The sequence below is a fragment of the Hyalella azteca genome, unplaced genomic scaffold, assembly GCF_000764305.2.
Source record: "Hyalella azteca isolate HAZT.00-mixed unplaced genomic scaffold, Hazt_2.0.2 contig6557, whole genome shotgun sequence".
Taxonomy (NCBI): Eukaryota; Metazoa; Arthropoda; class Malacostraca; order Amphipoda; family Hyalellidae; genus Hyalella; species Hyalella azteca.
In genome coordinates this window covers 76,222-90,362 of record NW_025936715.1, presented here as the reverse complement: position 1 = coordinate 90,362, position 14,141 = coordinate 76,222, and the positions used below count along the sequence as shown (strand labels likewise).

The 14,141-nt window shown below is 36.1% G+C and overlaps 1 protein-coding gene across 1 annotated transcript; it reads right to left on the bottom strand.

Moving 5' to 3' along the window:
* Positions 1-2,801: 2,801 nt before the first annotated feature.
* Positions 2,802-13,576, bottom strand: LOC108680502 (gastric triacylglycerol lipase). Its single transcript, XM_047880897.1, has 10 exons — positions 13,369-13,576; positions 12,320-12,425; positions 10,676-11,359; positions 8,818-8,932; positions 7,434-7,584; positions 6,611-6,703; positions 5,525-5,683; positions 4,799-4,886; positions 3,719-3,861; positions 2,802-2,982 (listed from the first exon to the last, which is right to left on the bottom strand). The coding sequence occupies exons 1-10, from the start codon at positions 13,435-13,437 to the stop codon at positions 2,830-2,832; spliced, it is 1,761 nt and encodes a 586-aa protein (XP_047736853.1). The 5' UTR covers positions 13,438-13,576; the 3' UTR covers positions 2,802-2,829.
* Between the last annotated feature and the right edge of the window lie 565 nt (positions 13,577-14,141).

The following is a 14,141-nucleotide window of genomic DNA, read 5'->3' as shown; positions in this document are numbered from 1 at the left end:
AGTAACAAAGCTGCTTATGTAATGCCACAATATACTTAAAGCTATGACTTGCACTACACTAAAACATTGATGGCGTAAGAGACGGCATACACCGTTAGAAAAATTACCGTTAACGGTATTACCGGCGTTTCAGTGGCCGGTCAGCACGTGAAAAGAAACACCGTGTCGCCGTTTTTATTCTAATTTAACAGTAGAAATCCGTAAAACATCTAATGAGAACGGCGAAACAGTTTATTTTCACGAAGCGACCGGCCACTAGAAGGCCAGTGGGACCGTTTTTTCACCGTTTTTTCTAACATTGTACCTGAGTGAGGATCTTTGACTGATCAATGCTCATTCAGGGCCACAAAATTGGAATAATATTATATAGAATATATTTTTAGCGCATTTTCTCATTTATGGAAAAAAATGCACTATTGTGCTCGCATGTCCGTCTGTCCGTCCGTCCGTCCGTGACCTCGAGTTTTCGTCGGCGAGAAAATGCGCGCTCTGTCACTCACTGCAGTGAGTACTGAGTTATATTTTTATATATTGCTACATGACCGAATTATTTGCAGTCACAAAGTCATAATTAAGGTGTGGCTGAAATTCTGTCAAATGGCTTAATTCTCGCCGTAAAAAAGTTTGTCACAGATCAGAATTATTGCATCAGAATTCTTTATCAATAGAGTCGTGGAGAATTTTTTAAATTTAACCAAATGAAGAAGATACAGTAGAGGAAATTTACAATATTAATCTCAGCAAACTTAACGATAAAAAATTGTCCGAAGGTCTGCCGACTTATGTTTTTTAATATATGATTTGTAAAGAAAATTTCAGGCTCTTTGGCGTTGAAATAATAATATAATTTTTAAATAAAAGTTAGTTAAATCGCAGAAGAGATAAATTTATAATTCGTTGAAAAATTTATAGTTTTTATAATCCAAGTTTTAAAAAAAATGGTAATTTTATAATCCCTCTTTTCAAGGAAGACGATTTTCCAAAAAAATCAAAAGCAAATTGCGAATCTTGTGGAAAATATTTAGCTACTGTTTATCATCCGTCTTTAAATGTTGTTAAGGTTTAAAGCGAAGCGAAATAACCCTCAATGCCCAGCGAAAGCATGCGTAAGCGTGAATGTAATGATGGAATAGCGACAGGTTACAGTGAATCTTTTGGTGCACGTTTCTGCCAGAGAATTAGTTGAATATACTTTCTTTTTTACAAAACAACATTTGCACAGAGCGACACTTACTCAAAACAACATTTGCACAGAGCGACACTTGCTCAAACAACATTTGCACAGAGCGACACTTGCTCAAAACAACACTGGCACAGAGCGACACTTGCTCAAAACAACATTTGCACAGAGTGACACTTGCTCAAAACAACATTTGCACAGAGCGACACTTGCTCAAAACAACATTTGCACAGAGCGACACTTGTTCAAAACAACATTTGCACAGAGCGACACTTGCACAAAACAACATTTACACAGAGCGACACTTGCACAAAACAACATTTGCACAGAGCGACACTTGTTCAAAACAACATTTGCACAGAGCGACACTTGCTCAAAACATTTGCACAGAGCGATATTCATGCTGAACGATATTAGAACTGAACATATTCTCCTGATATGATATGAATATTGCATTATTTATTGCAATATGACAACGCCTTCATAGAATGCGCAGTCGCCAGCCAAAACATACACTGCAGTATTATGTTATAAGAGAACAAATCGAACAAACCATTTCTATACCTTCATGGCTAACAGAATTGATTTTATCCTGTTGTACTTTAAAATAAAAAAGTTATTTATTTTGAAACTGAATTCATCGAAATTATTTGATTCGAGGACGAATCTAATCACGAGCCGAAATAATGATTGATTAATATGATTGTATAACTTAATCTAAATCTAAGGTATTGAGCACGTCATATATAATATACAATAAAACTTGTACTTCTACAAGCACATGGCTATGAAATGAAAGATATATACAAATGTTTCATAGGCATCACCATAGGCCATAGCACCGGGTGTTGAATTCAAAAAGTAAAGCCAATGGGGTGGTCATAAAATCATTTTAAATAACAATCTTCACGTCAATAAAAAGATTGAAACTATAAACGAAGCGCAGAAATAAGGATTTTGGTTAGTTTTGTTTATAAAATATTCACAGGTAACGCCACAACGCAAGCAGTTCACTTTTACGTTGTGATTGCAAATTTGTTCATTTCATTACAAACAGAAGTTAACTTAAACATATTGCACACATTTTTTGTTAATTTATAATGCTAACTTACTTGCGCTTATTGGTTTAAAATTTAAAGGATCAACGTGAGTAATTTGATTACCAATAAACTCGCATGATATAAATATCTCAATCTATCCAACCTGTTTGAATGTATGTACACTATGAATATACAAATAATGCACAACGCTCTTATGGGCATTAGAATCAACAATAATAAACTAAATCCTCCAAATGACATATTAATTCATATTGAAATATTCATCAATTCCTATAGTCCTTTAAAAAACTAAATTCTATCATTAAAAGCTGCACTCTATCTTGGCCGTTGGCTGCTACATCCGAAAAAGCTACAGGACCGTCAAATAACCAGATATTTCAGTCGACTGAAGCAACTCACTAAGCCAAAACGCTTTTCAAAACATTATGAATTTACTAAATATAATAACAAACAGCCCTCAGTTATTTATTTATTCAGTTATTTAGTTATTTTATTTTGTTCCCAGTGAAAATTTACAGACGCGGCAGCTTCTGATTTGGATTACCAGAAGCTGGGGCGACTCTAAATTTTGTTAGGTTGTAGCTACTATCAAGAGAAGCGGCGTAGCAAACTCCTGACAGGGGCGTAGACGAGGCGCGGGGCGTGCTGTGAGAAGAAGAAGTCGACGTGCGTGAAGTCCACGTCGGGGATCTGGTGCTGGTAGACGACGTGTGGTAGCTCCCTGATGCATCGTCGCACGTCCTGTGCGTCACAAGCATCGTGGTCACATACTAAATTTATTTTAATTAATTTTCCAAGTAATTAATTAATTAATTAAATTTAATTTTTAATAAAAATTGATTTGATAATATGGTGCAATGATAACCATCAGCACGTCACGCACTCTGAATTTGGTGACGTTCACAACATCACGAGCACGTCACACAAACATCACCAGCACGTCACACTACCTTGAAGTTAGTGACGTTTACAACATCACCAACACGTCACACACACATCACCAACACGTCCCACAACATCACCAACACGTCACACTACCTTGAAGTTAGTGACGTTTACAACATCACCAGCACGTCACACTACCTTAAAGTTAGTGACGTTTACAACATCACCAGCACTTTGCACTACCTTGAAGTTAGTGACGTTCAAAACATCACCAACACGTCCCACACACATCACCAACACGTCCCACAACATCACCAACACGTCACACTACCTTGAAGTTAGTGACGTTTACAACATCACCAGCACTTTGCACTACCTTGAAGTTAGTGACGTTCACAACATCACCAACACGTCCCACAAACATCACCAACACGTGGCACAAACATCACGAACACGTCACACTACCTTGAAGTTAGTGACGTTCACAACATCACTAACACATCACACTACCTTGAAGTTAGTGACGTTCACATCACCAGCACGTCCCACAACATCACCAGCACGTCCCACATCACCAACACGTCACACTAACCTTGAAGTTAGTGACGGTATCACCAACGGAGTATATAACGGCCACGGGCACGGTCACGGTCTTGAAGGAGTAGTGGGGCGGGCGGGGACGGCCGTAGCGCCGCAGGTTCTCTGCTCTGCCGTAGTCGAACCGCTGCATGCCGCCTGCGTCCCAAGATATTGTTAATAAATAACATAATAATTTGAATAAATAATTGTTGTTATTTGCCCGGAAATTGTTAGTGAACACAAACTTTTGAATCAATAACTGTTATTAAATAATAAGTCATAGAATTATAATCCGTGATCGAATTATGTAATTTTACCCGCCTGCGCCCAGAAATTGTTAAGAAACGCAATAAACTTTTGAATCAATAATTGTAATAATTGTTATTAAGTAACAAGTCATAGAATTATATTCGGTGATCGAATTACGCAATTTTACCCACCTGAGCCCAAGAAATTGTTTATAAATGCTATAAACTTTTGAACATACAATTGTTATTAAATAAGCACAATAAAGTTTTGAATAAATAATTGTTATTAAATAATAAGTCATACAATTATATTCAGTGATCGAATTACGCAATTTTACCCACCTGCGCCCAGAAATTTTTAATAAATGAAATGAGTGTCATTAATTTGTAACATTATACAAAATCGTTCAATTATAATGATTTTTATTATGTTAAAACTTCTTCATAAAAACTTAACGAAAAATATTAAATACAATACATACATAATTATAATCATATATACATATGTGTGAAACTTAATTATGTACATATGCATATAAATAATTAAAATTGTAATTATAATAAATTATATTTCAATATAATAATAAGTAATTATAATCAATATAATAATAAGTATGGCATATATCAAAATTATTGAACGCTCACCCGATAAAATTGTAATTATATTTAATTATATATATATATATATAATAATAAACATGTTAAATATGAAAAATTATTGCAGGCTCACTCGATAAAATTGTAATTTTATTTAATTATGAATAAAAACAATAATAAATATGTTAAATATCAAAATATATATATATAATAAATATGTTTAAAAATAAAAATTATGTAAGGCTCACCCGAGCCCACGAACTGGCCGAGCTGCGCCAGGATGCGCACCGACGACGTCCCGCCGGGGAAGTGCGAGATGAACACGTCCGTGTAGTACTGGGGACGTGGGGACGTGGGGACGTTATAAATTATGGGTGAACATGGGGAGTGTAGTACTGGGGATTGGGGACGTGGGGACGTTATTAATTATGGGTGAACATGGGGAGTGTAGTACTGGGGACGTGGGGATGTGGGGACGTGGGGACGTTATTAATTATGGGTGAACATGGGGAGTGTAGTACTGGGGACGTGGGGACGTGGGGACGTTATTAATTATGTGTAAACATAGGGTGTAGTGTGCAGTTACTCATATACGGCAGTTAGATAGCATGCTCAATTATTCATATGCAGCCTTGTAGTTAAAAGTTACATTACGCAATTAATTAATTATTGTGCAATTTGTGTTGAGTATAACAATGATTGTCGGACTGAGGATTTTCGCAAAGGCATTTATTCACAATGGGTAAAGAACCCCATTGTGAGTAAATATCCATATATTTTATAAAACATTTATATTTCCATAGATTTTTGTGGTCCTATCAAAAAATTGTTAAGACCACAATAAAATTCTTAATTAAGACCACTTTTTGTTAAGACCACACAATTTGTGTGGTCTTAACAAAAAATTGTTAAGACCACAATAAAATGACAATAAAAAATAATTCATTCAAAAAATGGATTACATTATTACTCACTGGATCATGGGAACCCCGCACCTCCCCCAGGTAGAGGGGAAGGATGGCGTAGCAGATGAACATGAGGGGATTCTGGGGACCACATAAAGTGTTCGCTATGGTCGTGCGCTTGGTGTTCGGTACGAGGAACTCGTGAACTGCCGCTGCCTCGAACAGGTGCTGTGGAACAGTGGGAGTGAATAACAGTGTGGAACAGGTGCTGTGGAACAGAGGGAGTGAAGAACAGAGTGGAACAGGTGCTGTGGAACAGGTGGAGTGAATAACACAGTGAAACAGGTGATGTGGAACAGTGGGTGAAGAACAGAGGGTGAATAACAGAGGGTGAATAACAGAGGGTGAATAACAGAGGGTGAATAACAGAGGGTGAATAACAGAGGGTGAATAACAGAGGGTGAATAACAGAGTGGAACAGAGTGAGTGAATAACAGAGTGGAACAGAGGTGATTTAATATAAGTGGAACAGGGGGTGACTGAGTAGCATAACAGCACAACGTCGAAAAGGTGTCATGGAATGAGGGCTATTTAATTATTATTCTGCACTGCGGTAAGAATGCTTTCTGATAGACCCACACCAGTTCAAGATTTGCTCAATTATTTAAAGAACTTCTAACATCATGAGAAAGGGCTATTTCGTTTTATAAGCAGCGGGTCTCTGTAGCGTGTTTACATCACTAACATTGTGGCTACATTCTTTTGTAGAATGAAATGGAGATGTAATGTAAAGTAATGAATGGAGCAATGTAGAATGAACGGAGTTCACTTTACAAGAGCGAAATGGAGATAACATACATGGACATTTCCATTGTGGCTTTATCAAACAACATCCAAACAATTACAACATTCTTTGCCAACCTTATGTACCATAAATATCGAGCATGTGTTCAAATAATTGGTTATCCAATGTACCTTAAACTTCAAATATGTGCCAGCATTCTTGGTCAACATCAACCTTATGAAATACAAAATTCCTAAGTGCTTAACATCCGAAAGACAGGTGGTGACCATTAACATTGTTCTTAAACATCCGAAAGACATAGTGAACCATTAATATTACTCTGAAAAATAACAGTATAATGTTAATCGTACCCAAGTTTTGGCCATGAATAGCGCCATCTTCTTGATGAGACCCTCAGCGTTGTCCATGAAGCCGGCCGGCGCTAGCGCGACCATAAAGCGAACCTGCGCAGTTCAATAGGTTAGACGAAAAAAGCCTTTGCTTGGTGAGTAAGAATTTTAATGAAAAACTTATGTAATAAATGAGCTGTATAATGATAGAGTTGTGTAATGAAAAGGACGAATAGGGATAAAGTTTTATAATAAATAGGATATATAGGGATAAAGTTGTGTGATAAATAGGATGAGTACTCTTAATTGAACAGGGATATAATTTTGTAACGAGTATTTTGAATAGGGTCAAAGTTTTATTATGAATAGGATGGATAAGAATAAGGTTTCAAAGTGAATAGGATGGGCAGGGATAAAGTTTTGTAATAAAGAGGATAAATAGGAATAAAACTTTACAATGAATAGGATGAATATGGATAAAGTTTCGAAATGAATAGGATAGATAGGGATAGAGTTTTGTGATGAATAGGATAAATATGGAAAAAAATTTGTAATGAATAGGATGGATAGGGCCAAAGTTGTGTCATGCATGGAATTTAGAATCGGATAGTTCAAATGCGATGTAATATGACAAATTTGTGTAGTGTGTAGAATAAATAATTACAAATGTCGGTTACTGTGCACCTGGTCGTTGAGGTAGGGAAAGAGGTTGGTAGCTACCCACCTGGTCGTTGAGGTAGGGGTAGAGGTTGGTCACTACCCACCTGGTCGTTGAGGTAGGGGTAGAGGTTGGTAACTACCCACCTGGTCATTGAGGTAGGGGTAGAGGTTGGTAACTACCCACCTGGTCGTTGAGGTAGGGGTAGAGGTTGGTAGCACCCCAAAACATCACACACCCCAGCGAGTGGCCCACGTAGTACAGGTCTTTCTGCTGCGTCTTCTCCAAGATGTACGCGAACACCGCCGGGATGTCATACTGGATCACCTCGTCCAGGCTGGAAATTTTTAACAATTGGTTAGCATTTTTAGTAAAAATTACTTAATTACGATATTATTGTCGAGCGAGACTGTGGCATCGTTTAGACAATAACTTTATGATAAGTAATTTTTATGCGATATGGATAATCATCTCAATGGTTTGATTAGCGAGAATACATGATGAGGTAGTTCGCTCAACAAATGCAATAGGTAGGAACAATATTCAACTTAACTACATCATCAATACTATAGAAGTAATGGAATTACTTCGTTAGCATTAACGCCCCCTGAATTTTTTAAAACTTTGAGGTGTACCTAATCTACTACTTGTACCGAGACGCCACGTATACCTATACCGATATACGTGTACATAGGACGCTACATATACTTAAGACGCTACGTATACATAGGACGCTACGAGTACATAAGACGCTACGTATACATAGGACGCTACGTGTACATAAGACGCTAAGTATACAAAGGACGCTACGTGTACTTGAGACGCTACGTATACAAAGGACGCTACGTGTACATAAGACGCTACGTATACAAAGGACGCTACGTGTACTTGAGACGCTACGTATATATAGGACGCTACGTGTACACAAGACGCTACGTATACATAGGACGCTATGTGTACTTGAGACGCTACGTATACTTAAGACGCTACGTGTACATAAGACGTATACATAGGACGCTACGTGTATATAAGACGCTACGTGTACATAGGACGCTACGTGTACGTAAGACGCTATGTATACTTAAGACGCTACGTATACATAGGACGCAAACTATACATAGGACCTTACGTGTACTTAAGACGCTACGTATACAAAGGACGCTACGTCTACTTGAGACGCTACGTATACAAAGGACGCTACGTATACTAAGACGCTACGTATACATAGGACACTACGTATAATTAAGACGCTACGTGTACATAAAACGTATACATAGGACGCAAAGTGTACAAAGGACGCTACGTATACTTAAGACGCTACGTGTACATAAGACGTATACATAGGACGCAACGTGTACAAGGGACGCTACGTGTACATACTACACAACGTGTACAAAAAACGCTACGTATACAAAGGACGCTACGTGTAATTAAGACGCTACGTATACAAAGGATGCTACGTGTAACTAAGACGCTATGTATCCATAGGACGCATCATGTACAAAAGCAAGTTGTGACGGTGCGGTTCCCCGTTTATATAGCATATTACCACAGCTGTTTTTTGGCTGACCTGAACTGCCAGTAGTCGGTGTGGTCTGGGCTGAGGCGGACGTGTCCTCTGCTGTACGAGTTGCCGCGCCAGTTGGCCAGCCAGACGTCGTAGCCTGCGTCCGCTAACACGTACGCTGTACAAAATACAGACTTATTCATTATTACGCTGTACACATCATACAAACTTATTCGTTTTCACCGCTGAATTCTCAGCTGTACACATCATACAGATACATTCATTTTCACCGCTGAATTCTTACGCTATACACATCATACAAACTTAGACATTTTTACTACTGAATTATTACGCTGTACAGTCAGTACAGATCATACAAGCTTATTCATTTCGCCACTGAAGCTGTACACATCATACAGACTTATTCATTTTCACCACTGAATTTTCAGCTGTACACATCATACAGACTTATTCATTTTTACAACTGAATACTCAGCTGTACACATCATACAGACTTATTCATTTTCACCACTGAATTTTCAGCTGTACACATCATACAGACTTATTCATTTTCACCACTGAATTCTCAGCTGTATACATCATACAGACATATTCATTTTCACCACTGAACTCTCAGCTGTACACATCATACAGACTTATTCATTTTCAACGCTGAATTCATTCAATGTATACATCATACAGACATATTCATTTTCAATACTGAATTCTGCGGCCCATAAGAACACTTCCTTCTAAAGTTAGTGTCTTGACTTGAATAGAAAGCGTGCTTGATGAATAGCGATTGTATACTAATGACAGAGCTTGAAAATATCGTTTGCTGCCAATGAAATATTATATATTCAATCATTTCTGATGAGCAATGTAATTCCACTAACCTAAGCAAATTTTTCTTACTATTGTTATTCCACAGCGAAAATTTAATTTATTTATTTATTTATTTAATTTATATAAAAGACGAATATAAAATTTAGGAATATTAGATATAATATAATAATAATCAATAGAATCACAAAAAAGTCAAAACAAAACAAACAAGGAAAATTTTAATGAAGAAGATAAAGAATTGGGAATATTAAGTTTATGTAATAATAATTAATAAAATCACAAAAAAGCCTCAAAACAAAACAAACAAGCACTATTTTGATTAATATAAATAAAAGAAGATGTTAAAGAATTCGGAATATTAAGTATAAAATAATAATAATTAATAAAATCATAAAAAACGTCAAAACAAAACAAACGAGCAAAATTTTGATGAATATAAATAAGAAAATAATTGAAATAATTGGGAATATTAAGTATAAAGTAATAATAATAAATAAAATCACAAAAAAAATCATCAAAAGCAAAAATTTAATGAAGATAAATAAAAGAAGAATATAAAGAATTCTGAATATTAAGTTTAATACAATAATAATCAATAAAATCACAAAAAAAACGTCGAAACAAAACAAACAAGCAAAATTTTGATAAATATAAATAAGAAAATAATTGAATTAATTGGGAATATTAAGTATAATAAAATAAAAATTAATAAAATCGCAAAAAAACGTCAAAACAAAACAAACAAGCAAAAATTCAATGAAGATACATAAAAGAAGAATATAAAGAATTCGGAATATTAAGTTTAATGTAATAATAATTAATAAAATCACAAAAAAGTGTCGAAACAAAACAAGCAAGCAAAATTTTGATGAATATTAAATAAGAAAATAATTGAATTAATTGGGAATATTAAGTATAATAAAATAATAATTAATAAAATCATAAAAAAGCATCAAAAACAAAAAGTTTAATGAAGATAAATAAAAGAAGAATATAAAGAATTCTGAATATTAAGTATAATATAATAATAATTAATAAAGTCATAAAAAACATCAAAACTGTTAGTGGCACGGACCCAAAGCCTGATGGGCGTCGTGGAGGACAAAGTTTGCGGAGGACGACAGCCACCCGTGATGCAGCAGCACCACGGGCCTCCCCGTGGCCCCCGCGTCCCCGTCCCGTGACCCGAAGAACTTGGACACACTCATGTCCCGACGCTGGGAGAAGTCCAAGCTAGAACTCCGGTTCTTGAAGAAAAGAGGTTCGGGCTTCGGTTCTGAGGGCTCTGTGTTCTTGACTAGTCTTGATGGAGGTTTGAAATGGAATTGTGAAGGTTCTCCGATAGAGGGAAAAGGTTTGTTGAAAAGAGGGTTGAGTGTGTTTGTTACAGATCTGAATGGATTGAATAGGTTCAAAGGCGTTAAGATTTCATTTAAGTCTAAATCACGTTTCGGTCGTGGTGGTTGGTCACTTTCAAACGAAACTGAATCGTCGAAATCGAAAATAGAGTTCGAGAACATCATTTTCATCCAGCTTTCCAACTCTTTTTCGGTGTCGTTTGATTCTAGATTTTGTACGAGGATTTCAGTGGAGTTTACTAATTTTTCCAAGTCTGTTCCCGAGTTTCTTTTACTGCGGCTGCTAACCTGGCGTAAACCTTTGCCGTAACCCGCTAAAAATTTTTGGAATAATTTTAATGTTGGGATCCCAAAAGGCGCCGAGTTTTGCTGATTCTTTCTCCTTGGAAGGACAATTTTATCTGAAAAACGAAAATGATTTAAGATTTTGAGCAATTTTGCTAGTGGCGGTTAACTTCGCGTGATCAACACATCGACATAACGTTCAGGTTTTAAAGCCTTTAAATTATTGAACTACATTCAAGAGGAATTTATCAGTATTAAATAAAACAGTACTAATTTTATTTGACACTATTTCTGTATATAAAGCTATTTTCACCACATCCAGGCTACATTAAATTTTCAAATTATAACTCTCTGAGTCAATAGTTAGATGATAAAACTACCCTATCCTCACCTTTGGATTAATTCAACAGTCATCTTTAAACTAAACTGTTAGCCAACATTATGATAAATGTACTAATCATCCCCCATACTCGAAAACAAAAATTCACTTCGATTTACGAAATAAATTTGCTCAACTTGTTCAATAATTTGGAAAAATGTGAAATATTGTTTCGTATTCGCTATGCCTCAAAGAACCTTTTGACATAAGTTACGTGCAAAGCAGTAAGGAAAGAAGCGATACAATGGTTCGTAATGGCTCTATTTGAATGAACATTTGACGTAAACTATTTGCAAATCAGTACGTAGAGATTGTTTATGTTTTGCATTTAATATACTTTAAACAGAAGTGATGCTTAAATAAAAAAATATAACTCAGTACTCACTGCAGTGAGTGACAGAGAACGCATTTTCTCGTCTACGAAAACGTGAAGTCACGGACGGACAGACAGACAGACGGACGGACGGACAGACGGACAGACGGACAGACGGACAGACGGACGGACGGACATAACGAGCACAATAGGGCCTTTTTTCCATAACTGAGAAAATGCGCTAAAAATCAATATAATTGTTCGTAGTGGCTCTATTTGAATTAAAATTTGACAATTGTAAAGCAGTACGTAGATATGTGTCTATGTTTCGTATATAATATATTTTAAACATAAGTGATGTTTAAATACAAAAAGAAGACATACCGAGCTGCCGTGGTCCCGGTATGCGGTGCAGCTCCAGGATGTAGCCGTCCGCAGTGACAACTTTGTGGATCTCGCTGGGGTAGCCCTGGGCCTTGATCAGCTCAGGCTGTCCGCGAGGTATTGGATACGAAATTAAAATCTATTAATATTATGTATTATGATATATTTATATTAATATTATGTATTATAATTAACATGTATTAGTATATATTGATGTTATATAGTTAAGCGCTAGGCCTTTAATAAATGCTGGGGTAGCCCTGGGCCTTGATCAGCTCAGGCTTTCCGCGAGATATTTCAAACCAAATTACTTATGTATCAATATTAGGTATTATAATTAATATGTATTAATATTATGTATCAAAATTAATATGCATAAATATGTATTGATGTGATCAAGTTAAGTATAATTATAAATGTTGGGGTAGCCCTGGGCCTTGATCAGCTCAGGCTGTCCGCGATATATTTCAAACAAAATTAATCATGTATCAATATTAGGTATTATAAATACGTATTAAAATTACATATTATAATTAATAAGTATTATAATTATATTTATTAATATATATTGGTGTGGTCAAGTTAAATATTAATAAATGCTGGGGTAGCCCTGGGCCTTGATCAGCTCAGGCTGTCCGCGAGTTATTTGAAACGAAATTAATTATGTTTTAGTATTATGTATCATAATTAATATGCATTGGAATATTTTGATGAGACCAAACTAAGTAATAATAAACGCTGTGATAGCTCTGCTCTCTGATAGACAATGAAGGTTCAAATTAGGCTGGATCGAAATTAGTATTTTAACGAATAATTACATGTACTTATGAACACCAAGAAAATCCATCTACTTCTTATAGGAAGAAAAACTTCCTCTTGATTTTTTTAATCAAATGACTTGTGTTGATAAAAAAGTTAAAAATATTACCACTCATTTAATTTCAATACGATGCATAATCCTAAATCTAAATTCGAAAAAACAACTCCATTGCGCTAGGAATTAACTGCTTACAAGTTAAATAGTTTTAAAAAAGTCGAGCTTTACTCACAATCTTCATGATGGAGTGCAATCTGTTCATGCTGTTGGTGAATGAGAAACTGCGAGAAGTTTCATCCATCCCTCCATCCCCTCTACCATCATCCACACTCCTCTTACTTCTTCCACTCCTTTCCCTCCCTTCATCCTTTGCCTTGTTCACTCCTCTTCTAACTTCGTTCGCAAGGAAGTCGTCAAGCCAGTGAGTATCATAAGTTTCTTCTTTTTCCTTCGGTTTAGATTTTACTTTCGATTCCGTAGTGCGAATAATGTGTAGAAGCTTCTGAATTTCCCCGGAATTCACGAATTTTGGATTTCGTTTGCTGTTTGACTGGAATTTCTTGCGCTTCTTATGGGCCGCGTGTTCATTTCTGTGCTGGTTTTCGGTCTGGGATTCTTGGACTTTTTTCTTCGTTGCGGAAAAGCTAGAAAATCTTTCCGTTTTTCCGTGATGCCCGAAAATTTTTAGGCTCATTTCTTCGGCGGGTAAATTTTGTAAGCCTATTTTATCATTGGGTAAATTTTGTAGGCTTATTTCTTCGGCAGGTAAACTTTTTGAGCTTATTTCTTCGGCGGGTAAATTTTGTGAGCCTATTTTATCATCGGGTAAATTTTGTATGCTAATTTCTTCGGCGAGTACACTTTGTAGGCTTATTTCTTCGGCGGAAAAACTTTGTAGGCTTATTTCTTCGGCGGGTAAATTTCGTAGGCTTATTTCTTCAGCGGGAAAACTTTGTAGGCCTATTTTATCATCGAGTAAATTTTGTAGACTTATTTCTTCGGCGG